The sequence below is a fragment of the Anser brachyrhynchus genome (assembly GCF_964034855.1).
Source record: "Anser brachyrhynchus genome assembly, chromosome: 1".
NCBI lineage: Eukaryota > Metazoa > Chordata > Aves > Anseriformes > Anatidae > Anser > Anser brachyrhynchus.
Genome location: NC_137694.1, coordinates 118,434,312 through 118,460,167, shown reverse-complemented (window position 1 = coordinate 118,460,167; position 25,856 = coordinate 118,434,312). Strand labels below are relative to the sequence as shown.

Genomic DNA, 25,856 nt, shown 5'->3' with positions numbered 1-25,856 from the left:
TGTACCAGGTGTTTCACAACTTGACAGAAACTCTTGTGCCTGCTGCCCCTGACAAAGCAAATGGCCTGACAGAACGCCAGCTGCGCAGAGCCCCCGGCCCTCAGGACAGGCAGAGGGGAAGTCACACTCAGATTTCGTTCGGTATCTAGTAACAGCAACTCATAGCTACCAGTGTCACTACACATCAGGAATTCAATGCCAAAGGTAGGTTGATTTTGCAACTTGGTTCCAGTTTCAGACAGTGCTGGTATCAGCGGCCATGGAACACAAGGCATAAACAAATACTTCCTCATCCTTTTAACGCAAAGTCAACCAGATTCATGCAGCCCTTCAACAACAGAAAATACTACATAAACCAAGAGACTTTGTGACCACTAAAATCACAAACAGGTAAATCAGGAGGAAGGAGTATTTGAACACCGTAGACCCATCTACAACCAGTGTAAGCTACATCTAAGAGAATGTTTATCTACAACCAGAAGCACGTGAAGCAGGCCGAAGCATTCAGGATCTTTGGGAAGGAGACCTCTGAAGACTCATAGAATAGTTGAAGTCGGAAGGGACCTCTGGCAATTGTTTAATCCAGCCCCCCTGCTCAAAGCAACTACAGCAGGGTGCTCAGGACCATGTCCAAATAGGTTTTGACTGTCTCCAAGGATGGAGACTCTACATCCTCTCATGGCAACCTGCTCTAGTATTCAACCTCCCTTGCAGTATTTTTTTTTCCTTATGCCTTAATGGAATTTCCCGTATTTCAATTTAAATCCACTTCCTCTTGCTTTTCCATTGGACACCACTGAAAAGAGTCAGACTGTTTTCTTTACTTCCCCATGATCCTCTGAGTCTTCTCTGTTCCAGACTGAACAATCCCAGCTCTCTCAGCCTCTCTTGTATGAGAGATGCCCTAGTCCTTTAACTACCATCATGGTCCTTCGCTCGACTCACCCCAGTATCTTTATGACTGGTAGTGAGGAGCCCATCACTCCAAATGTGCCTCACCAGGGCTGAATTGAGGGAAAGAATCAGCTCCCTTGACCTACCATTAACGTACTTCCTAAAACAGCCCAGGTATGTTGAATTTCTGTGCTGCAATGATGCATTGCTAGCTCGTGTTCAATCTGGTGTCTACCAGGACACTCAGGCCTTTTTTTTTTTCCCAGCAAAGCTGCTTTCCACCTCGTTGGCCCACAGTATGTACTTGCACATGGGGTTGTTCTTCCCCAGGTGCAGCACTTGGCATTTTCCTCTGCTGAACTCTCCATCAGATTCCTGTTGGCCTGTTTCTTCAAACTGTAAAAGTGAACGGTGACACAGCACTCTGGTGCCCCAGCCACTCCTTCAAGTTCTGTATGATCCTGTGACCTGCCAGCTTGCTGAGGGTACACTGTCCCATCATCTGGGTCATTAACAAAGATGTTAAACACCGTTGGTCCTGGTCTCAACCCCTGGAGTACGCCACTAACGACTACCCTTCCCCTGGACTTCATGCTGCTGATCACAATCCTCTGAGCCCAGCAGTTCACCCAGTTTTCACTCCAGCTCACTGTCCAGTTATCTAGTCCACGTTTTATCAGCTAGTCTGTGAGAATATTACAGGCAATCATGTCAAGTCTTAACTGAGGTCAAAATAAACCACAACCACGGGCATTGCTCTCTCTTCAACCACTGAGCTACACCTACTAGATCCCAACTATTAGATTTCAGATATCCTTCTCAGATTTGTCTGCCTGACAAACCTGGTGGCCTTCCATGACGGGGTTACAGCATTGGTGGATAGGGGAAGAGCAACTGATGTCACCTACCTGGACTTGGGCAAAGCATCTGACACCATCCCAAATGACAGCCTTGTCTCTGAATTGCAGAGACGTGGATTTAACAGACGGACCACTCGGTGGATGAGAAATTGGCTGGATGGTCACACTCAGAGAGATGTGGTCAACAGCTCCTTGTCCAGGTGGAGACCAGTGATGAGTGGCATTACTCAGGGGTCGGTATTGGGACTGGCGCTGTTTCACATCTTTGTAGGCAACACAGACAGTGGAACTGAGTGCACCCTCAGCAGGTTTGCCGATAACACCAAGCTGTGTGGTGCAGTTGACAGGCTGGAGGGAAGGGATGCCATCCAGAGGGACCTGGGCAGGCTTGAGAGCTGGGCCTGTGTGAACCTCATGAGGTTCAACAAGGCCAAGTGCAAGGCCCTGCATCTGAGCTGGGGCAGTCCCTAGCACAAACACAGGCTGGGCAGAGAATGGCTTGAGAGCAGCCGGCCCTAGGGGTGTTGGTTAGCGAGAAGCTTGACATGAGCCAGCAATGTGTGCTTGCAGCCCAGAAAGCCAACTGTATCCTGGGCTGCATCAAAAGCAGCGTGGCCAGCAGGGCGAGGGAGATAATTCTGCCCCTCTGCTCTGCTCTTGTGAGACCCCACCTGGAATGCTGCGTTCAGCTCTAGGGCCCCCAGCACAAGAAGGACATGGAAGTATTAGAGCAAGTCCAGAGGAGGGCCATGAGGATGACCAAGGGGCTGGAGCACCTCTCCCATGAAGACAGGCTGAGGGAGCTGGGGTTGTTCAGCCTGGAGAAGAGAAGGCTCTGGGGAGACCTCATAGCAGCCTTCCAGTAACTAAAGGGGGCCTACATGAAAGCAGGAGAGGGTCTCTGCCAGGGAGCACAGTAATGGCACAAGGAGTAATGGCTTTAAAGTAACAGAAGGTAGATTTAGATTAGATCTAAGGAAGAAATCAATTACTATGAGAGTGGTGAGGCACTGGCACAGGCTGCCCAGAAAAGCTGTGAATGCCCCATCCCTGGAGGTGTTTAAGGCCAGGCTGGATGGGGCTTTGGGCAACCTGGTCTGGTGGGAGGTGTCCCTGCCCATGGCAGGGGGTGGAACCAGGCGGGCTTTAAGGTCCCTTCCAACACAAACCATTCTGTAATTCTATCACTCTCAAAAGAAGTTGGGATTAGAGGGATAAGGGAAAACAGCATGTGTGTTGAACTCTGCGTTATGAAAGAAAAAAAATGAAGCTTAGCAAGTTAGCAGACCCACTTAATGCAAAACAGAACTAATTCTCATTTTCATTTTGAGGGAAGTAGTGGAGGCAAATTTTCTCCAAAAACTTTCGTGAGTATAAGACATGGAGATTTTTATTGGTGTTTTTAAATTCACAGCCAATGCACAGCACGCAAGAGGTGCCACTGATAGCAGCAACGAAAAACAATGAAGATACTACAGAGTAAACAAGATAAAGAAGCAATTCTAAAATTATACACATTCCTGGTAGTCAGCTTTTCATATAACTGGGTCAATTAACAAGATGCTGAAACTGGTACATTATTTAGAGAATTTCATGTGCAATTGACTCTTTAACAACCAACAGTCCCACAGGATTTTGTACACGGGCAAAATAGTATTTGTTATGAACTGGAGTTTTTACCTTGGATTTAATCCTCCTCAGAAAGTAATGGCCCTTTAAAGTATTTATTCATCAATAATCCACTTCATCATTATTATTATTATTATTAATTTGTATGAATGCTTTCCTGTTCAAAAGGGATCTGAAACGATGGTACCAGTGCCCCACAGCTGCCAAAGACTTCACCACCACAATGGAAGAGCCATACTCTTCACGGGCAGTCTCATTATAACCGTTCTGAAGTACTTATTTTCCGCTTACCTATAAGACAATCATTATATCGTGCTACCAGTATTTCATAAACATAATATTACACCACTGAGATTTCAAATTTTATTAAAAAACACCCCCATACCACCACTTCTCACAACAGAGCAGTAACTATAAAAAGAGAATAATTTTTTCCCTTTGCCTTAGTTTTTCTTCTTTCAAATTCTATTTTTATTTCCTACAGAGACAACAGTCATTCTGCAACTGGGTTTATCCATGAAACTGTTTTAGTATGTGTATAGTCAATAATTCCTTCTAACTAGATAACTAAATCACTGTCTTTATCAGTAAATATTTCTCAAGTGAGCTGCATTAAAGATCTAATGATTAAGCCACGAAACTGAGATTTTGGGGTTTCAATTCTGTTCTAGTTGTAGCTTTGGTCGAAGTGGCCAATGCCTGTTCTTCAATTCTTCATTTATAAACTGGAGAATCTTTACACTAATACTGAAAGTATCGTTATGTATCATGCTATGCACCCTCCTTTACCTGCTTTCCCATCTGAAGTGCATATTTGAACTTCAATGAGCCTCAGAATGTTTCCAAACTGAAAATAAAAGCCTCTGTAAAACAAACAGCTCCACAACCCAAGCTGTAAGAGAGCTTTGTAAAAGCACTCTTGAAGATGGACTAGTGCAAAGTGAGTTGTGTTAACTTCACGCATCCTTAAAGAATATTTAAACTAAGGTGACTTTACATTTACATAGATTAAGATTATTAACATGATACATTAGTCTATTTCCATCCCAGGCACTGTAAAACTTACAGTGAAAAGGATGTAACAAATAGCTGAGAAAGGTAACTTCCTATACCTTTTCAGCTTGTCGTAAAAGCTTGCCTCATTCTGCAGCCTGCTGCCTTCTGCTTTCTTTTCTCTCACATCGCTCTAAATATACCTAGAGACTCTTGCAGCTTTACTTTCAATGACGATATTTAAATATTGCCTTCCCAGAACTTCAGTGCATTGAGTATCAGTCTATAAGTCATAAAGTGCTTGGAACAAAATCAGGTTATACAAAGTGACTATCTAGTCTGCCTGAAAAAACAGCCAAAAATCAGCCCTGTTTTGCAACCCTATGCACCCCTCCTTACATGCTGTTCACGGTAGCACTACTGCCACTTCTAAACAGCATCTCCTAAGCCTTGGTTCTGTTTAGAGGTTTTCTCCAGATACGTCATCTTAGCCTCCCACACAGGATATTAATTGTGCACATAAGTCTTTCTAAATAACAGCTTTAAAACATTACTCTTTCCAATTGTTGTTTACAATTACTGTCAATTTAGATTTGTTTGTGAACTTCAACAGTTTAAGTAGCTTTTTCTCCTATGAAGTAGACTCAAAGACGAAGACTTGTTTTATTACAGTCACCCTAAAGGAACAGGTTTTCCAAAACAAAACAAAGCCCTGTAGATAAACACTTGACCCCTATAATTCTAGCAACTCTTAAACATGATAAAATTGATTTGCAACATGACTCTAAAATGAAGAAGGCAAGCAGACAGTTTAGAAACCAGCGAGCCAAGAGAGGTGTTCTCTAGAGAATATGATTCAAGAGGGAGACTAAGGGACCAGGGAAATGACTTCACCACAGGAAGGAGTTTCAGAAATCTTAATGAAGACAACAACATACAGACATTTTTCTTACATGCCAAAGAGTTTTTAAGCTCACCTTACTAACAGCTCTGCTCCCACATTAACTATATGAATCCTGATTAAGAAAAAGTTGAAGAAACTTACACCCATGGTATGCTTTTGATATACATATGTCATATGCTCAACAACTTAAATTTGATTTGCAGCGTCAACCTGGCTATGGAAAGCAGATGTTTCTGCTCATCCCTAATACGCTGATCAGCCAGTTTAGAAACCCATATGGGAAACAACTGTGAAGGATCTAATAAAAGTTTACAGATAAAGGAGAAAAAAAAAAAGGGACTGTTTCTGAGCGTTAACATAATAAAAAAATATCCTTTATAGGAAGAAACAACTGAGGGGAAGCTATAAGCACCAGTTGCCACATGAAATTAGGAAAAAGAAACAAACATGATGATTCTTTCAGAAATAAAGCGAACAGTTTACACTTACCAGATTATCAGTCTCTGGATCTTCACAGAAAAAGGGTTTTCCTTCTTTCTCCTGCTTCCTTACAAAATTTTCAATATCTACATCAAAACTTGCAGAAGTTGTACCTTCTGAGCCTTGGGTAGATTGTTCACATTTTTCAAATAATAGTGCTAACAAGGGAAATAGTGGGTGCCTAGAATGAACATTAAAATATATGAATAAGTATTTTCGCTTATGTACACTACTAAAAAGAGAGCTATCTAGCTCACATAAGGTAACAGTCACTCTCACAAGAAACAGAGAGACAAGTCTTGGAGGAGAATGCACATAACATTACTGGCTACAGCAGAACACGATGAAAGTTTGTTTTTCCGTTTTGATTTACCACACAACCTAGAGGCAAGTAAAGCAGCAAAATAAGTCTATTTAAACAAACAGAACAATCACAATCTAAAGAGCTGTGACATGCTATTTCATTTACTGTAATTGAGTGATTAAATACAACGCATTAGAAATGGGGATTAAGACTTACAAATAGGATGAATAGAGATTTAAACTTTAGTTTAAAGTCCAAAATGAATAAATAAATCATTTATTTTTCAATGTGGGCCTTATTTCTACATCATAAATAACATTACAGCACTGGCTACAGTGTGCACACTATACTTAGAGGCCTCCTATAAAATAGGTTAGAATGGCTCAGAGCAGAAGACGCTTTTGTCAGCACAAATCTGCAAACGAGTGGGTATGTCTTTCTACTTTTTTAACCTGCAAACTGGTAATAATTCTGTGTTTATAAAGCATTTAAAATGGAAGAAAAATGAAAGAACATTTAAATTCATCAAAACTGAATGTACTGCTCAGCACAGCACTTAACACTGGAAAAAATCTCAAATTATTGTGTTTACTCATCAACATTTAATTCAGTTTGAGCTAATTTCTGGACAATAGATTGTAATCCTTAAAGAAAATAAAGATTGACCTAATTACAATAAAATCCCACATTAAAAATGAAAAGCACAGTATAACAAATAGTGAGCAAAACTCAACTGTCGCTCGCTAAATTGCACTTGCTCTTTAAAAGCAGCCAGCTTCAGAATATCCTTAGAACTATGCTGAAATAGAAAGAATCCCACAATAAAGGGAAGTGGTTTTTTTTTTGGATAAATAATAACAGTGAAGTTAACTTGATCTCCTTCTTTCCCTGGATACTACTACTGAGACAGATAGCTAAGATATCATCTGAATTTAAGCTGCCTATACTACTAAAAAAAACAAACATAAAACAACAAAAAACCAAACCTCTCTTTACCCTTCAAAAGACAGAGCACGAGCCCATTACTACCTGTAAATGGCCTGCTTGTCTGCATCCATTGGAGTTTGAGATTCTACAGGGGCAGGACTCACCCCTTCTGCATCAGTTTCAGAGCAGTTGGGATCTTGTTCAGTTTTTAACTCTGTTACTACTTGCATCTGTAGAAAAAGGATAAGTTATCTGTAGATCTGTATGCTTGACATAAAATAAGTGTACTGTTTTCTAAGGAAATAGCAATGCAAAGGGCTACTAAATTGCCAGAAGGTTGGTATGACTTGGCAATTATACAAAAAGCCATAGCGGTAACAAAAAAACTCTTTTAATCCTTGAGACTTTTTGATGGGTGATATAAAGGTCATTTCAAGTTTCAGCACTCAGCTCTAAATTGGAACTACAGATATTAGTAAATTGTTAAAGCATTTTGTCTTCAAAGCGGTGATTTTTGAAGCAAGCTAGACTCCATTGTTCCAAAGATCTTACAAGGATGTCCACATAAAAAGCGTTTAGGATGGAAGCAACAGAAAAGAAAAGCTTCTGCTCTGAGTGTTCTTATTTCTTACTGTACATTATATCAAGATACAGAAAAAAAGAGATCCTGAAGTCTTTATTACCAATTAAAATGCACATTTTCTTACAAAACTAAAATATCGTCCTACCAATCTCTCAGTTATCAGGAGCGTAACTTTCACCACTCAAATTTACATGTTGAGATAAGAAGTTATTTTAGGAATATCAAGCTCCTGGAAAAAACAGTAATAACTCCTTCTACAATTCCAATTAACAAAAACATTTTGACAAATTTTGATTGGGGGGGGGGGGGGGGGGTGAAGTGTAAGTACCTACCATTCAGAAATATTTTTAAAGATATATCTGCCAGTTTATCTAAACGCAATTCACATATTCATACACAACAAATTTAGTCACCTCTTGTAAAAGCTGTCAGTCTAAAACAATAAATTTCCATGAGAGGGGAAAAAAAAAAAAACCTGTCTGGACTGACGGTCAGCAAGCGAGCAGAGCAAGAAAAAAACTGCAAAAAGGTAGAAAAAATAGAAAGCCCTATGGAACTACTTAAAAGACTGAACAACTCCCCAGTCCCCGTGACTGTGTGAAATACCTCCTCACGTTACCATTATTGATCCCACCTGTGGGGTCAACAACTGCTGAATTCCACACTGCTGTTCCATTAGCGGCGTGGCTGCAGATGAACACCTGTCTTCCAGGGGACAGCTTTTCTGCTTCCCTATGGCTTTTTCCTGCCCACCGCCTCCACCCTCCCTGTATGTTAGCATCCACACGTTCAGCTGTTTGTTTGCAAAGCCCCGATTGCCTCACCAGCTGTATTTCGGAGCACAGCACCACTGCCTGCCGCCACTGGAAAAACAACGTACAGCCACAGCTTCTACCCAGCCCGTCCTGCATTGCACTGGGAGGCTGGCAATGCCTTGGAGGCTCTTCACAGGTGTTGGAAGTGGTTTTCCCCATCATCTCCAGTTAAATATCTCTCAGAGTAAGTGGTACCTTAAAGGGGAGTCATAGTCATCCCCCCACAACCCGATGCCTCGGTTTTCTCCCTTTTGAGCACTGGCAGCTTCTGTACAAAATAAGTTGCTGTGATCTTTTCTACTTTAACCCTAGCAAGTTTTATCTGGAGCAGAGATAGATGCACCGTGCAGTCAGAATTGACACCTTTAGAAATGAACTTAAGACTGCAATCCTCTGCCCTCTTTCCCCTTGGATATATGTACATGTCACAGGAACCCTCTGAGAGGGAGGGGAGCTGCCCGCCAGGAACTATCAGAGAATCTGACTCTGACACGACTTCATCTACTTCCACACAAGGTAAGCAAAAGGCCTTTACACCGCCCCAATGAGAGCCTGAGAGCACTGAAAGGTGTGTGCTTTATTACCTGTCAGGGACATGTTCATGCAAAATAGGAACCTGAGCAGACGACACAGTATCCAACCCAGTACAGCATCCTACCTCATAAAAAGCTTCCTCAGCAAGCAGAGATGATTTTTAAACCAGAATGCTTGCAAAAATGATGCAACTTAATGAACTAATTTCTTGGCTAATGACAAGAAGGAGGAGCAAAATAAGAGGGGGTGACTCCTACAAGTGATTATAAATGTTGAGCCACACATCTGCAGACTTTGAAGGTGGAGATTGTGTTTAGTTAGGGCTCTACCTTGCTAGGAAGAGGAAAGAAAGAACTCACTTCAAACTGCGAGCTATTTTCTGTGGGCCATTTCTACATCACAAAAGAAGCAGGCACCAAAATTACCTGCCTATATTGGTCACTGAGTTGAAAGCACAAAACAAGTGGAAAGAAAATGATCTCTCCCAATCTGTTCTATACAAAACCACATCCTACTTTCACTGAAGTGACACAGAGTGGCATGTATTTGCTGAGGGAATAAAGTAAAAGACGTAAGGCAGGTGAGAAGAGAAAGAAATTAGAATTGCAATAAAAACAGCAGACAACAACAGAAAAGCAATAATCTCAGGTTGCATTCAGATAAACATTTTTCTTTTATAAGAGATGGAAAAAGTTGCCGTTTTTCTTCTGACTGTTCACCACTGTTGCCATCTGCTGACAGAAGTACTGGTATTTACTGCTTAGGGCTGACACACGGTAACATAAAAATGGGTCTTCAGAGTACAGGCCACTGGCATGACTTGTCTCCAATTAACAGTATTTTAATTTAGCAATTCAAATTGTTGCAATACAGAGCCTGTTGTACAAAAAAGAAACATCATGTCCAGACATATCCTACTATGCTTCCTAATTCTAGATGTTCGTTAACAGAAATAACAGACTGGAAGAGCAATTCTTATCCATAAGCTCCTTATAGTAATTGAAGTATTTTATCAGTTTTCAGTGTGCATTATAATTGCAACAATTCAAACTAGCATATAACAGATATGCTAGACAACTAGATAACTAAATTTATAGATAGTTCTAGATAACCAGATTGTTCTATAGATAGTTCTAGATAACTAAATTTATTCTTCATTGCTCAAGACCAAGAGCCTATGGCTGCCTAAATGTCACCTGACTATTGTAATTGCAGACACATAAGAACACCAAAGAATCGTGTACTCAAAATATTAAGGATACACACCTGACTTTCCTAAAAATAAGAGCATTACAGCACACAATCTACAGCAGAATCAGAAGAAAACCCCTTACCTACCCATTCTTCCAGAAGTTACGCGAAGTCATGCAAAGATCAACTTTTAATTGAAAGCTTTTATTAAAAGCTTTCAAATATTAAAGAATATTAGCTCGTCACTTTGAAGATCTTGTTTTTACAAACAACTGATACTGAAATAACGCCAAAGTAGGCAATAGAGTCACCATGTCCTTCTCTTGCTAACTGTATTAGTTCATGGAGAAAGACAAACACACTTACCTGTTGTCCATCTTGATAGTTGTCTATACTTAATGTCTGTGTTGCCATCATGGTTAAGAATATGTTAATTATGTCAAATCATCATAAGTATGAACAACTATTCTTTAAAAAAGGAAAAAAAAAGAAAAAAGTCAGTTACAAAAGTGACCATTGAATCCAGTTGCAAAAGATATAAAATAGATTAAGAGTTATAACACCAAAAAAAAAATCAGCGAGTTTATTGACAATGAAAGTTACATGTATTTTCTCAGTGAAATGCCACATAGGAAATCACAACAGGCTTCATCACTAAAACATCCATTCTGTAATTCCTTATTTTAACATCAGATTTTTAATCAGAGGATGAGGTCCTGCTACATTCCTAAGGTTCAGGTAAACTCTAGTTAAGCACTGCAAAAACAAACGCTAACTCATTCTAAGGTAACACATAAAATACAGAAAGGAGCACAGATTTGTTTCTTTGTTCTGTAAAGGCTAACAAACACCACATTGATCCGTAACTGAAAAAAATATTGAGACTAGCAGTGATGAAGCAAATGTAGGAAGTGTTAAGGAATGCCAATTTACTCATGAGCATGAATCCTATATTCTAAAATTAGGGCCCCAAATTTCTTTTGGAAAACTAAAGTCTCAAATCACTTCTGAAATAAGGAATCTACTATCCAAGTCGTGGAAGGCTCAGCAAAGGATGGAACAACATCTATTTTTAAACAATTGGGCCTGTGAAGTTATATGCTTTGAAAAACAACTTAGAAATTCACAAGTCTCATTTTCATAGACATTTAATACTTTGGGAAATACTAATTTCAGTGAGATTTATGAAAGAAATAAATGTATGTCTGTCATTCCCTCTAAGAATTAGTTGGAATCTGGTAACTAGATGAGCTCAAAAAAAAAGTCCACCACACTTATTTTACTTTTCATTTTCTTGTCAGATTAGCAGGCACTACAATACAAATCGCACAATCCATTAAGCTGTTACCATTAAATATTACCATAGAACTCAATTTCTCTTGACATGTAGGAGTCCTAATGTTTAGCTACTATAAAAATAGTCATATTGAAAAAAAAGACAGAGCTCTTGCTTTAAAATGATTACATCCAGGTATTCATTCCAGGTTTTCTGCTCTCTTCTGCTTCTATCAGCATTGAAGAATGAGGTATTAGAATTTTGACCAGCTTAAGATCTGAAATGAAAACTATTTTCTTTGTAATCTGTTCAATCACTACAAATGCTTAAACTGTTTTCAAATCATTCCTTAACCATTGCATACTAGTACTATAGATGACCATTTTGAAGAGGAATTTTTACAGTTCTGGAAAGCTGTATCTCCTGCAGATAATATCAGTCACATGTAAAAGGTTTCGTTTAGGAAACACGGGACAAATTTCAAGATACCCTTCTTCGAGCTTGGTTCTGGCACAGGGTCATGGCATGGCTGAACAAGTTTCTGTCTGCAGACAACGCGCACGTATTGCCTGAAGCAGCTTGCAGCCTTGTAGCTAAAAGGTATGCGGGGGTTTGGGAACTCCTATGCTAGAGTATCTTTTTCTTCAGAATACAGTTGACAGAAGAAGAGAATAAAGACTGCATGCAGGGTTTTTTTCTAATAGCTTTAAGGCAAGCGTTGTCTGGTTGTGGTTTGGTGGCAACCAGCGCCCCGTAAAAGCCAAGTTCTCTGAAGTGTTTTGGTTCGAGCGGCGGAATCCCGAAACGTCCTGCCAGAAGTCGTGCCACGACGAGCCAAAAGCCTCACATGGCGTTTGTGTGTGGTTGTAACATACACCAAATATATAGTATTAACACATGAAGTGCACTAACTCTAGCCAGAACGTTAATACTCTATTTCTTTATACAAAAAGCCCTGGGGAAGAATACGAAATCTTTTCTGTCATATGGCTTTACTAGTCTGTCTGTGCCTCATGACAAACACTTAGCTTATGTTTATTAATAAAGACAAAAACCATCAACAGAACAAAATCCTCAATCCCCATAATCCCTAATCTCACGCTGACACTAACATGAAGAATACCTTTTAAGTTTTTACACAAGTGTTACAAAACCACACTTTCTCCTTAGACTTTTTTTTTTAATAGCTATGAATCATTCCATGTTAAAGTTAAATCAGACATCTAGGCGTAGGTACCTTTCCAAGAGAACTTTAAGGGAACATATCATAAGGGCTAAAACATCAGCCCTGTAAGCATTTACATTATGTTTAAGCGTTTATTTTTTCAGAAATGATAGCTTACAACCAGGGCGTTAACAATTGACTGTATTGACAAAGAGGCACATGCAAAATCCCGCTTTTCTTCCCAAAAGGCACACATTTCATTTCTGACTGAGATATCAGAAGCACACACCAGACTACCCTCAAAATCAAAACAGAACATTTGAGCAGAGCACACTCAGTCAACAACAAAATAGTAAACACAATTTGGTGATTATTTTAGAAGTGGTTTTGCTCACAAAATGTCATTAAAGAAATTGTCTGACTGTGGGAGAAAGATAAGTTCTTAGAAATGAGGAAATAAGAAAAGGTAAAACAGGACTAACCCTTCCTTCTAGATTTCCAGAAGGAAGAGACATTCTGGGTTTGGAAATCCCTCAGTCCACGTGAAGGATGGAAGAAAGAGGTGCTCAGCTTTGAGCTAGATGCACAGACAATTTCTCCAAAAAGCCTCATTCTCTCCCAGTGGAATAGCTGGAGAGCATTCTACGTGGGTATATTCTTCATTTCCCATAAGAGCTTCCCCTCTGACTTATAATTACAGTAGAGGAAGATTAAGCTATTAGGCAAGATAGCAACTGATGAGATTTAGTGAAGACAACTACTGCAAATCAAGAAGAACAAATTGAGCTAATGACACACTTAAATTGAGGCAATTAACTGAGGAATTACTTTAGTTCACTAAAGAGAAACATCTCCTCATTATCCAGTAGTGGTTAGAAACAAACTGTGTTAGACTTCAAGAAAAAGAACTGAAAAGGTATTTACACATTTGGCTTTTATAACCTAATTTAGGATCCAGCATCCAGTTCTAGTTAGCAGATACACAGCCTAAGCAGATGTTCGTTCTGCAAGCAGCGATGCTAGATGAAGCTGGTATCACTCCCAGATGTTTATCACTGCCACCCTGCCAGAGCTAATTACTTCCACAGCCCTACCCCTGAGCTCACCGAGCACGTGAACGACGTCTGATCCCTTCTACATAAAGTCAGCCAGGCTAGTTCAACCCACTGTTAAAGGTGGCTATGATGCAAACCAGCTGACTTTGTCTCAAGCACATTGCCGTGCACTCACACAACCCCTGCTCTTGGCTGACCTATGAGTGTGGTAATTTCTGGTTCATGTGTGGTGATTATCAACTCACAGCAGGACCATCTTTAACCAGCATGGCTATGCCTAATGCTATATGGCCTAAGGTATCTGAAGCGGGCCTATGCACACATGACTCCTGGCCAACTCAGCTTTAAAAATTCCAATTATTCTTTGTGAAAGAAATTGAGAGTAGAAGGAAAACAGTGCAGTTGTGTTACATTCAAAGAGTTACAAACAACAAAAATAACCGGCGGCTGAGAGGGTCTGCCAGTCTGCTTCACGCAGAACAGAATTAACCTCATTTTATTTATTTTGAAAACAAAACGCAAGAATACGTTTCATGTAAACTGGAAGCTGACACATGAACTGCAACCAGAAACACCACTGACATCTGCAGCGAAAGGGAATTTGTGAAAGCATTGTGTTTTGCAAAACAAAGTGAAAGGAAAACAATTCAAGCCTTTAAATAAAAACAAGTGTGGAGGTAAAAAGTAGAGTAGAAAGGAAGCTAAATCGAGAGGGGTGATCATAATTAGAAATGTGCAGACTGTGCAAGTTAAAGAGCATCTAAGTAAAAAGATTAAAGGTGAGCTGAAACACGTACTCAAAGTGATTACTTCATGTCCATCACTCCTCACTTGCTCTACTTACTCCTTCATAATTAAGAGCACAGGGACCACCCAGTAATGTTAACAGAAGGTGCAAGTACGCTGTTGGAGTTCAGTAATATCATTTTTAACATATACAAGCTACAACAGATGTTTGTAAGAGATATAAATAGTTATGCTTCAGGGTATAAACCAACCACTAACTGTCTTAAGGTTGTGAAGAAACTACCCAACTGACTTGTTAACACGTAATTGTTCCTTTTAATTTTCCCCTATGTACGTTCTTTTGAAGTACTTCAGAGAGAAATGGGCAACTGGCAGAATCAGTATGGCTATTTGTTCGTTCATTCTTAACTTTAGTCCTGGCGTTTGCTGTGTAACACACACCCTTATAGTCAATTCAACGTTAAACAGAATCAAAACCGCAAGCCTTTTTGACGCACAAAAATCATCTAGAACTGGCTTTGCTTGGCATCAAAATACATAATGATATTTGCTCCCATGGCACACTGCTTTCTAAAAGAGCTCAAAAGTTGGCTGGGAGAAAGCTGCTCACCCCTCTCCTTCCTTCAGTGGGTTGGAGACGCCATTATCTCATCACGGCAGAGTGAATCCCACTGACGTACCAGGTGCAGGACAGGAACCTAGGAACCAACAGAGAAAGGTTCAGGAGGAGACAACAACATAAAACATTCCTCAATCAGTCTCAGAAAGAAAGGAAATATTTGGGTTTATTTTTTCTTCCACCCAAGGAAGAAGTAAAATGAGAGGAATTCTTCTTTGCAATTTTTCTGTATTTTTCATAACCTGTAATCCCCCCTACTGTCCCACAGTATCGGGGATAGCAGTCCCTGATGTTATTACATTCGTTCTTCGTCTTTGCTGATGCCTGTAACAGAAAGCTGTGTTTGGACTGCTGACTTGCTTGCTCTTGAATCTTTACTTGAATTCTTTACTCTCTGGTTCACTGTCTGTCTGCTTAGACTAGACAAGACACATCCCAAAATAAAACTACAAAATGCAAATAGGAACAACTCATCAGTGTTTTAAAGGAAGTTCTGTGTAAAAATTCAGCACGAAGCCAAGAAAGGTCAAAGACTTTTTTTTCCCCGATGTAAATCTCCTTCATAATCATGCTTTGATTTGACTGTGGAATGTATTCTAATGATGGCTACAATCAAGTAATCTACTACAAGGTAAGAACTAACAGCATACGAAGGAGCATGAGCCATCATTAGTACCGTATGTTTGGAGAAGGCAGGTTCTGCTACAGTATTCAACAATTTTAACAAGCTTTCAAAAAATATCCCTTAAAATTACTTTTATTTAATTATTTTATTTCACATTACATGACATGTTAAAGCTACTTTAAAGGCTAGTAACGATTGTGCAAGCAAAGCAGCAAGGATAGTGAAAGAATTTAGAAAACACAACTGCTGAAAAGCACTAAAGAACGCCTGCAAAACTATCTCAGGGGAGGTTCCTGGCACTAACGTTGTACAAAGGCCAACCGAAACAATATGATGGCTAAAACACACAGCTGAGGTCTTGAACTGGACTATCTCCCTTTCTCACAAAAAGTTCTCATGTTCCCAGTTTTGCCATCTGCATAAAAACCGTAACGAAGATAACGTCATTTTTGAAAGCGAGATGAAGTTAGTATTTACATTTGAGAACCAGAATTTATCTGTGTGTAGTGTACAAGTAATGGTTTTTCAGGCAAGTTCACAGAAAAACAAAATACTGAAGGCCAGCCAATACAGATGCCATCTCTAGTACATGAAACCTAGCTCTGGAAGAGCTGGGAAGATACTCAGGGGAGCTATAAGGCAGTCTATGATTTGGTCACTAGTTAGAGATGAAATACTGAGCTAGGAGTCTCAGTCCACGCTTGTGTACCCACTCGTGAAGCCTCAAAGGGCAGATGAGGTGTTAGTTCTCACCACTTTCTCTAAAGCTGTCAAAGACCTGTGTCCCCCAGGAATGGTCTTCTCTCCTTTTAGGAACTTCTCAACTCTGCCATGAGAAGACACCACACCTCTTATTCCCTTCTTCACACACTATTCACATTCTGTCATTTTGGTACTCATTTTCACCTACCTCAACTTACGGGGCTACTTTCAAACAAAGGACTTCTCACTATACAGAGTCTTCTGAACGTAGGTCACTGCCAGATATATGGGTATTATCCACGCCTTGTGTCTGCTCAGACATAAAGGAGTACTTCACATCGTCGGTCTGAAGAGCCTGTCGTTCCTCCCATTCAGAAACTAGCGCAGCAAAGAACCCCGCGCGCCACTGCTGCCAGATCGGATCACTCAAAAAATGTTTCACGTACGAAGAAGAAAGTGGCCCTTCCTTGCAAAGCCTTCAGCTGGTAATCTTCAACAGGCAAGACAAGGCTTCCAGACAGTGCATATGGGTGACTGAGGGCAGAAGGAAGGAAGTACTGAAGAAACACAGGCCCAGGTGGAAGATGCTACAGAGGAAGAGGTTCGGCTGAGGAGCCAGAGGACATTGCGCTCTTACTGCTTTCTTCCAAAAGACACCTGAGAGTGACTGAGAGACTACAGTCTACCCTAAAACGTATCAGGGAAGAAAACGATCGAGGTCCGAGCTTGCTTGTTTTGTCCTCCCATCTGTGTCAGAGGAGGCAAGAACAGGGAGAAGACATGGCTGTTAAAGGATGTGGGCGATACCAGGGCACTGTGGGGCCTAAACTTAGAATTACTCTTGCCAACGTGTTTTCTTCCTCTTTCTCCTCTCACAGATGAGCTTTGAAGTCATGTTATCAACGTAGACAAGATAGTTAGCTACAACACCAAAACAGACCGCTGCTTGCTTTGTCATTTAAAAACCGTACCACAGCTAAAGTTTTTTGTTCCGAAGTAAAATACGGCCTTGTTCATTCAAGCACAAATGAAGCCTCTGTTCGGCCACGCTCATTTTGCATGTCAGTAAGAAACAAAGACCTGTGCATACATTCATATAGACAAATATTAGCATACATTAAGGGCGAGATACATTTATACGTTCATGGATTCAAATAATAGTAATGCAGCAAAACGTAGAGTGTATATGACAACTTGCCAGCAGAAATTCATTCTACCCGTGCTGCAATGGTTCTTTATCTCCATCAACCTGCCTACGAAGAGACAGTTAGTAAAATTAAGACAACCAAACCAACGTGAAGTTGATGCATGCACGTTTATTAAAACTGCACTTGACGAGAACGTAGGCCGTATTCAGTAGCAAGGTGGCTTTCATTTCCTCTGTCTTTTGTACTTTCGAAGTACGCTCATTATTTAGAAATATTACACTTTCAGAAAGATGATGCTCCTGCTCAGGAATATAATACCAGCCTCGGGGAGTTACACTACACGGATACAGCTAAACAGTTATTACACAACAGCTACTCTGTCAATTTCCCTGGGAGACGAGCCCTAAAAAAGCCCCAAAACCAATTTTCTACTGCAGTAAAATGAGATTTACTTTGTGTCACTTTTTTCCCTTTATTGTTTGGCGATGCAATAAAGTTATTTATATATTAATCTGAACGAAGATTAGATTAAAAAAGAATGCACCTTATAATTTAAGAAACCAAAAATTAAAAATAAATTAAAATTCACTCCTAAAGGTGAATTTCTTCAGAAATACAAGCTGCAACCTATCATTAACCTCTCTGTGCATGTAGGATTTTGAATGTATATGCTGTGTAACACTGACTTTCTTCAGCAAGACCACTCCAATACGGTATGTACTGCTTTCTTGTCCTGTTAATTCCCCATAGCATTCTTTTTTTCCTATCATCCCATGTGATAATTTAACAAGGCATACAAAGAATTTGCATCAAAGGCTTTATCTTCCAAGCATCACCACGCACTGTCACGCAGCATGATAAATGACAAACCACCTCATGAAAAGATTTGCGTCCCTTTAGCAATTCACACACGTTGAACAAACTCTGTTCTCTGTATTCTAAAGGGGTTCTGGAAATTCTCCCATTTGTAGGTACCAAATGCAAAAAAGTACTGTATAAAAAAGTAGCACTCTTTTGTTCAGTAGTACAAGCTAGAGTTGCATATGCAGTAACTGACAAAGTAGATATTAAGGAGGTGTAAGATAACAAATTTCTCAAGGCCCGGCAATGGAAGCAGAATTCAGGGCACTTGGGTCTTCACCTCCTAATTCTGCATACGTCTTTTGGGTCTGCACTAACGCATTTCTGGGGAAGTGCACACGATCATGGTTCATGTTACTGCCAGTTTACCATAGTGCTTCTTCATAACAAGAAAGATGAGAAATCCTATTCCAATCTAGTCATAAAAGACTGTCGTCTCAGCGTCCTAGGCATCCTGGCTCCAGGTAGCTCTTGGCATTGCAGAAGGTAATCCTCATGGTCATGAAAACGTCATTCTTCCAAGTATTAAGACTCAAATTCAAGAAACTTCCTGCGGCACCTCAGTTTCTCCTACCCATTTCACACTGTAATTCAATGCTGCTTTATTAGCTCCATAAAGTAGTAGTAAGGAATTAAGGGGACTAGAAGGAAATTTTGGTAAAAGGAAAGCCAAATGTGGGGGAAAGGAAACCTTCCTTCTCTAATTGCTCCAAGACTCCTGTGGGATTAAGAGTAGGAGGGAGTGAAAGTATTTCCCATCACTCCCTCATTCATTCCTACTATCCACACAGTAAAAGATGATTCCTTTAGCTATTTTTTCCCCCCTGCGTTCTTAACACTGCACACTAAAGGACTTTATGGTCCTTGCTTGTGAATCCCAGCATGCACATCATGATGCCGCATACCTACCTACTTATTACGGGGCAGAGAAGAATTATTTTTCCCCTCAAGATTTACCCAAGACGCTGTCCTTGTGACATTTTAGACCTCATATCAAAAAGAGTGTAGTGCCTGCCTTGCTGCTGTAGTGATAGGAGGACAGCATTAGAAAGACAACCACGAAACCCTTGAAGACCAGAGGACACGTACCAGCAATTACACAGCTGGAACTGCTTCTGGTACAACTTTCCTACTTAACCATATGAATTAAACTAAATGAATTAAACCAAAGAACCAGGAGTCTGATGTTAATCAAGATTTGTTATCAGCACCCAATAAGCTATGACTGAAATTGTGTTTTGTGTTTATAGTTATTTTCATAAAGAAGACACAGAATAAGAACCGATCTCACCTTTATTGCTATGCCTTTATTGCTATTAATTACTCTTTACAATGTTAGCAGGATTTTTATAGAGGATGTCACTTCATAAGCATCTGTACGTTTTCCAACATTCTTATTTACAAAACTAATAAAGTTTCTAATGATTCTTTCTATAACAGACTAATCCCTAATGATACTGAAGTACAACTGAAGGAAGACGATGAGTTTCATTGAGCTAATAACTGCCTTTAAAATGGGCTTAAGATGTTGAATATGCAACACACCCCCCTCTATACATTTCAGGCATTTAAACACTTCATCGAGATGCTCCATTGTCAATGATTTTATGTCCTTGAAAATTTCAAAACCAATAGTTTTCAATGGACTTGTGAGCCTGTCAATGAACCAAGCGTGAACTTGGACTAGTTGATAAACTGAAGTGACAAAATCCCAGCCCGGCAGCTGCCAGGTCTGGTTCCAATTGCTCAGCAAGTTTTCCAGCACCTTTCCCTTTTCGACTCCAACGTTTCGCTACCCCATTTCGCTACTAACTCCAAGCCCTGGAGCAAATCGCTGTTTTCTTTTCAAAGTGGCATTTATTTAAACAACAATTCTCCCTTTCCGGCTCCTCAGTAAACAGCCGAGCACAGCTAACCAGAGGCAATCAGTCCGACTACTTTCTGCAAGGCAGATGCTCCCCGCTCCAGCCTCTGCTGCTGGAGGCTGCTGCCAGTGCCCTCCACACTCCCTGCCTCTCCCACCCACCTCGCTGTGCTCCCCAGCCTCGTACCACCCTGCCCCTTCTTCCTTCCACATCAGGTCTCCTCTTCCCCACCTGCCACCCTCTCATTCCCTCCGCTCTCACCATTTGTAGCTTTGCTAGCACCATCTCTTCCATGCTCCTGGGCTTACTACTGCTTTTCCACCAAGCTTCCATCTCTGTCCCCATCTCCCTGTGAATGCCAATCTTCACCCCTCCATCAGTGCCGCCGCCGCCTAAGCACCCTGGGGCAGAAGTGCAGCTCAAGAAAGACCATCCAGGATTGCACTTACCCAGCACCTACCGCTGCGGGAAGCATCATGCTCAACTACTCGGTCCAGACGATGACTGCACACTCAGGTGATGCGCAACAGACGGGACGACACTCGTGTTACACAGGATATTCAGACAATTTAATAAGTATTTGCCAAGCAAAATACTTGAACCAGTTTTTCCGAGAGCTTTTACCTTGTTGAAGTTTCCCTAGGAGCAGCCACACACACCCTGTCGATGCTCACACTCCTTCCCCTCTCCTCTGCAGCGCTCGATTCCAGAGCCCGAGTGCTGAGATGCTCTTAAATGAGCCAAACAAACACTTTTTCTTCCTCTTTCAGTCAACATATTTACTTTCTCCTAATGTCTTTTTCAAAAATGCTGAGTCATTTTAGCCTAAACTTTCCGGAATAACCCTGCTCAAACATACACATCATGGCAAATTTCAGTATGACTAAGAAATAAGCTACTGAAAACATCTTAAAAAAATAAAAAAACCAAGTTGTCATGGCCCACAACACATGCAGGTGGAACTAGAAGATGTGAATTACATGAGCGTAGACAGACCTGGAAGTTTTTTAGTTATTAAACATACAATGCAGCACACACGTTCATTCCCCCATTCTCTAGGCATGTCAAATGTGTACAAAGCTCCGATTTCTGTCTTACAAACCTCTGTTTCTTTTGAGCATGAAAGACTTGGAATTTATTTTTTTCAGTAATAAGTGTTATAATACCCTTTTTCCCATTGTTTTGTTTGCTGTGCAGTTTGCAGAAAGCTAAGCAGGATGTGAACCATAGCCAGATTTCCGATTTTTTTTTGTAAACCAGATTTTCCCTCTGTACTCAAGAAAAAGCAGAGAATTTGGAAAGCTCACAAGCAAAATATAAACTGAAGTTTAGTGGTAATAAATAAATAAGTAAATAAACAAATAAAATTCCCCCGTTCAGTACTCCAGCAGAAAGCTACCATATTCTACCCATTTGTCTGAATAGCAGGCTCAGGGGCAGTACGGGATTATCACAGTCATTTACCTCCCATTTTCAAAAATCTCCATTTGACTGTTTTATGTATTTAAGTGGCTTTCCTGTTTAACAGCAAAGAGCTCTGTTACACATGCATGTAGGGGAGGAAAAAAAAAAAAAGAGAGAGTTCATGTCCTGGAATAGTTGCTGTATTAAAAACAAATAAGTGTGTTTGTACGAAGGATGATAAGCGAGTAGGTGAAGACAAGCAGACCTGAATTTTATTTCCATTTCTAACGCTGACTTCGTTTTTATCCTTCGGTAACATACGTGACCCAGTATCCCCATGCTGCTGGCACAGAACCCAAGTTGCTGCCCACTACCAACTTCCTAAAAGCACGGCAACGCTCCAGCAACAAAAAGATTGGTATTCCCAGATTCTTGGCGTCTTTATTTTCTGCCTCGCTTCTAGCTCAACTTGTGCTACCAACATCACACAGTTATGACACGAAACAGCCTTACTGAACGAAGTGAAGAATCCGCTAACCAACGTGAATATTTTAGCATTCGATTATCTCAGGCAGGGCTGTAATGGGCTGGGTAAAATGCTTTGGCAACATCTGGCAGCGAGCAAGCAAAGGAAAGCACTCTATCAGCAGCTTTTTTCCTTGCTCTCGGAATCCTCTGCTTAGAAGAGCACTAAGTTGTTTTACATTTTGTACAGCATCGAGCTGTGGTAAAACAACCCCCCGAGAGACTTATCATTTGTAAACCTCCAAACTCTTAACAAGCGAGACCGAAGCAACCAGCTGCTGCTGCTGCAAGGAAGAAGTAACATTTGCGGAATTTTAAATTTCACACACACACACAAATGATCCAGCCTCATTTACACCGAAATTAAAATACTAATCTGCTTTATTTTGAACTTTCACGTGTGCTGGTTTTGCAGAGGCAGAGTTAGGCTCCTGGACCGCGGAACCATGTTCTGACAGCCAAGCCGGCCTACACCTCTCTCCTCGCGGGATGGTAGCTACCACAGGAGAGGGTTTGCGGGCCATTCGCTCCTGGCTGTCAGAGCAAGGCTTAGTAACAGCGAAAGAAAGAGTCGCTCTATTCTGGGAAACTGGTCTGCTTCTTAAACGCTTCTGAATTTGCTGTAGTAGCAAGCGGAATTGCCATGACTTTCTTACAGCGCTGCATTTACAGGATGGGCAAAGGTGTGAGAACAATACAGCCCAAAAGCAAAACTCTGAAAAAGAAAGAAAGTACAGCTTCCAGGAGGCACATCCACTTTGTAAGACTCAAGAATTTAGTATGACCACATAAACTTCATTCACTCAACTAAGCTCTTTTTAGTTGCACTCACGGAAGACTGCAAGGACTTAGTTTTAAAACATTACTTCTATACAGGAATACTTCAAGAAACAAACCAAATCCTTACCGTGGTATCTAGACTGAGGAATCATACAAATAAAGCTGTTACTTCTTTAATATTAAAGGCATGTAGATACGTTTTACATGCCGAAGTGAAATTTCCAAATACATACATTTGGAAATACGTCTATTTCCAAACTGTAACAGCAGCATACAAAAAACTCGAAGGGTTTTCTTTTCCTATTAGCACACAGGAAACGGTAACGAGATAAACTGCAGTCCAGCAAAGCAGTTTAACTACACCGTAACAAGATGAGAGACAGGTATAAGCGCTCCATTTATGTAGATGGGGATACATGGGTGTAGACTAAAAATGCACGCCCCGAAATCATGCAGATCGGTGAGAATGAGCAGTATCAGAGAGTTTGAAGCCCGGGTGCGGTGTAACATCCTCTGTGCGACCCTATTTCTGCCTTGCACACGCAGAAAACGGAGCTACACCATCTACCATTTGGTCAGCTGAGGCTCACCCGAAGAAAGCACGATAAAGCCAACACCAAAGTTTTTGTGTGGGTATTTTAATCATAAAGTGACAAGAAAATACGTAACCAGTCCACTGAAGAAATACGTACATATTTGATTGGTAGTAAACTGACAGAACGCATATGAAGAAATTCAGAATTACTTGTTTTGGATATGGAGAAATTCAGAATCGCTCGTTTTGGGTATGAAGAAATTCAGAATCGCTCGTTTTGGGTAGATTAAAACCAGTGACATACCAAGAGGCATGGAACTGGCTCTGGGGACCGAACGGAAAGGAACTGCTGTTTGTCCTTTCTGGAAACCTAAACGTAACGACCGCGGACGGCCACCGACGGCCTCAGAGCAGGAAAATTCTGCGTCTTTATTCCGCGGAGCCCTCCACGAAGCCGCATTTAAACGCATTTACGGGCCGACACGCCGGCGACGAGCTCCGCCAACACGCGCGGGCGCCACGCAGCGCGCCCCGGGGGCCGACCCATGCCCTCAGCCCCTCGGCCCCCGAGGCGGGGCCCTTTAAGGCTCCCCCCACCCCCCCCCCTCCCTCCCTCCCTCCGCGCGCGCTCCCTCGCGCGCCCCCGCCAGCAGCGCGGCGAAGGCGGGCGGCGGTTCCAGAAATTTCCTCGCTCCCCCCTCCCCTCCCTCAGCCCCCCCCCACCCCCGGCGCGAGCCGCGGCGCGAGCGCCCCCCCCCCCTTCCTCCCCCTCCCCCTCCTCCCCTCCCCCGCCGCCCGTGCCGGCCGCGGCTCCCGCTGCCCCCACCCCCCCACCCCCCACCCCCTCCCCCGGTGCCGTTGAGCGGAGCCGGAGCGGAGCCGGAGCGGCGGCCGGGCGGGCGGGCGGGCGGGCGGCGGCGCGGCGCCGTGCGTGTGGCTGGCTGGGAGCGGGTTTGAGTGACAGCGCTTACCTGGGTGCCAATCTTCGTCACACTGACAAGCGGCTGCAGCAATCGGGACCCGCACCGCCGCGCCGCGCGTCACCGCGCACACCCGCGCCGGGCCAATGGCCGCCCGCGCCGAGCCGCACGCCAGCGCGCCGCGCGGCACGCCTCATCAATATTCACCGCCCGGGGGGCGGGGGCTGCGCCCCGGCCTCGTGAATATGCATGAGGGGGGCGGGGCGCGCGGCGGAACCACGCCCGCTCCGCCGCCCTCCGCTGGGGGGAGGCGAAACCACCACCTCCTCGGGGGAGGGGGGGGGAGGGAGATACCAAGGGGCTGCGCGCTGGGGGGGGGGCTCGCCCCGAGCCGCCGGGTGGATGGGGCTGGGGGGGTCTGTGAGGGCGGAGCCCTGTGGGGCCGCGGGGGGCTCCTCGCCTCACGGCTCCTCGGGCAGGAGGGTTGGGGGGGGCTCCCAGGTCTGCCTGGGGAAATGTCCCGAGGTGTCTAAGCCGTGCTTTTAAGGCACGAGTGGTCAGGGGAAGGAGAAAATCTCATTTTAGGAAACTGCTCCACACCAAAACAGGCTCAGTGCCAGGCGTTGTGGTCCCCCTGCAGCACAGCAGCTACCCGCTTACTCCCCTTCAAACTGGGACTGCCACAGCAGCTACCCACTTACCCTATTCCCCTTCCCACTTATTCCCCTTCCCCTATTCCCCTTCAAACCTATTCCCCTGCAAACTGGGATTGCCCCATGGCTTTCGAAGCCCGCACTGCTCCTTATGCTGGTCCAACGTGCTTGGAGGAGATCTGGCTAGCAGGCTGCCTGCCTAACAGGCTTTCTGGCTAATAGTCTGGCAGTAGAAATATCCACTTAAATGATCCTGCGAGCCCGCTCCACCTTCAGTCCTCTCTGACTGTGTCAAGACCCTGCCCAGCTGACAACAGTTGTTCTGGGTCCTGAGGAATCCCATCGCTGCGCACACTGCCACCACTTGTCTGCTGACAAAACGGGTGTTTCGTCCTCTCCCCAGGCCGCCCAGAGCCCTCACAGGCATTTGTTTTGAGAAATTTTTCTCCTGGTACAGGCCAAACCATGCAGCGTTAGGCTGGCGAACGCAGAAGGAGCTCGTACGTCACGCAGAGAAAGTGGGAAAGAAAAGGAACCAGGCTAACCCAAGGTGCTCAAAAGTTCACGTGAATCATTTAAAGAAACAAGATTATTAAAAAAAAAAAAAAAAAAAAGCCACCTCAGTTTCTCTTACTCACAAAAGCCTCGTTCTCTATTCCTGGTCTTGCGCCGTGCAACATCTCTAATAGGATTCCTGTGGCCAAGCTGACTTCTTCTACCACAACTTTCCTCCCTCGCCATCCCTGACACATTCATTAGTGACACATTCACTAAACAGTGCTTCACATTAACTGGTTCCCATGCCCGGACCTGCCTTCTCCTCAAATTTGATTCACCCTGCAAACCCTTTGTTCTCCATCTG

General features: G+C 42.5%; 1 protein-coding gene and 1 long non-coding RNA gene across 10 annotated transcripts in view; one reads left to right on the top strand and one right to left on the bottom strand.

The window, feature by feature from the left end:
* The window catches only part of LOC308188605, a 31,348-nt gene extending 29,083 nt beyond the window's left edge, over positions 1-2,265 (top strand). The window contains exon 3 of the long non-coding RNA XR_013945637.1: positions 2,174-2,265. This is a non-coding gene — a long non-coding RNA (uncharacterized lncRNA). The remainder of the gene's footprint in view (positions 1-2,173) is intronic.
* Positions 1-24,543, bottom strand: part of PKNOX1 (PBX/knotted 1 homeobox 1) — a 44,616-nt gene extending 20,073 nt beyond the window's left edge. Inside the window, exons 1-5 of one of the 9 annotated variants that reach the window (XM_080577790.1) lie at positions 24,393-24,543; positions 14,968-15,055; positions 10,481-10,582; positions 7,094-7,221; positions 5,770-5,941 (exon numbers count right to left, since the gene is read on the bottom strand). In XM_080577790.1, the coding sequence (XP_080433916.1) occupies positions 5,770-5,941; positions 7,094-7,221; positions 10,481-10,531 (351 nt within the window). In that variant the 5' untranslated portion in view covers positions 10,532-10,582; positions 14,968-15,055; positions 24,393-24,543. Of the gene's footprint in view, positions 1-5,769; positions 5,942-7,093; positions 7,222-7,906; positions 8,312-8,398; positions 10,078-10,480; positions 10,583-14,967; positions 24,019-24,392 lie in introns of those variants that run through there. The other 8 variants (XM_080577793.1, XM_080577792.1, XM_080577795.1 and 5 more) reach the window with 8 other exon arrangements.
* Positions 24,544-25,856: the final 1,313 nt, after the last annotated feature.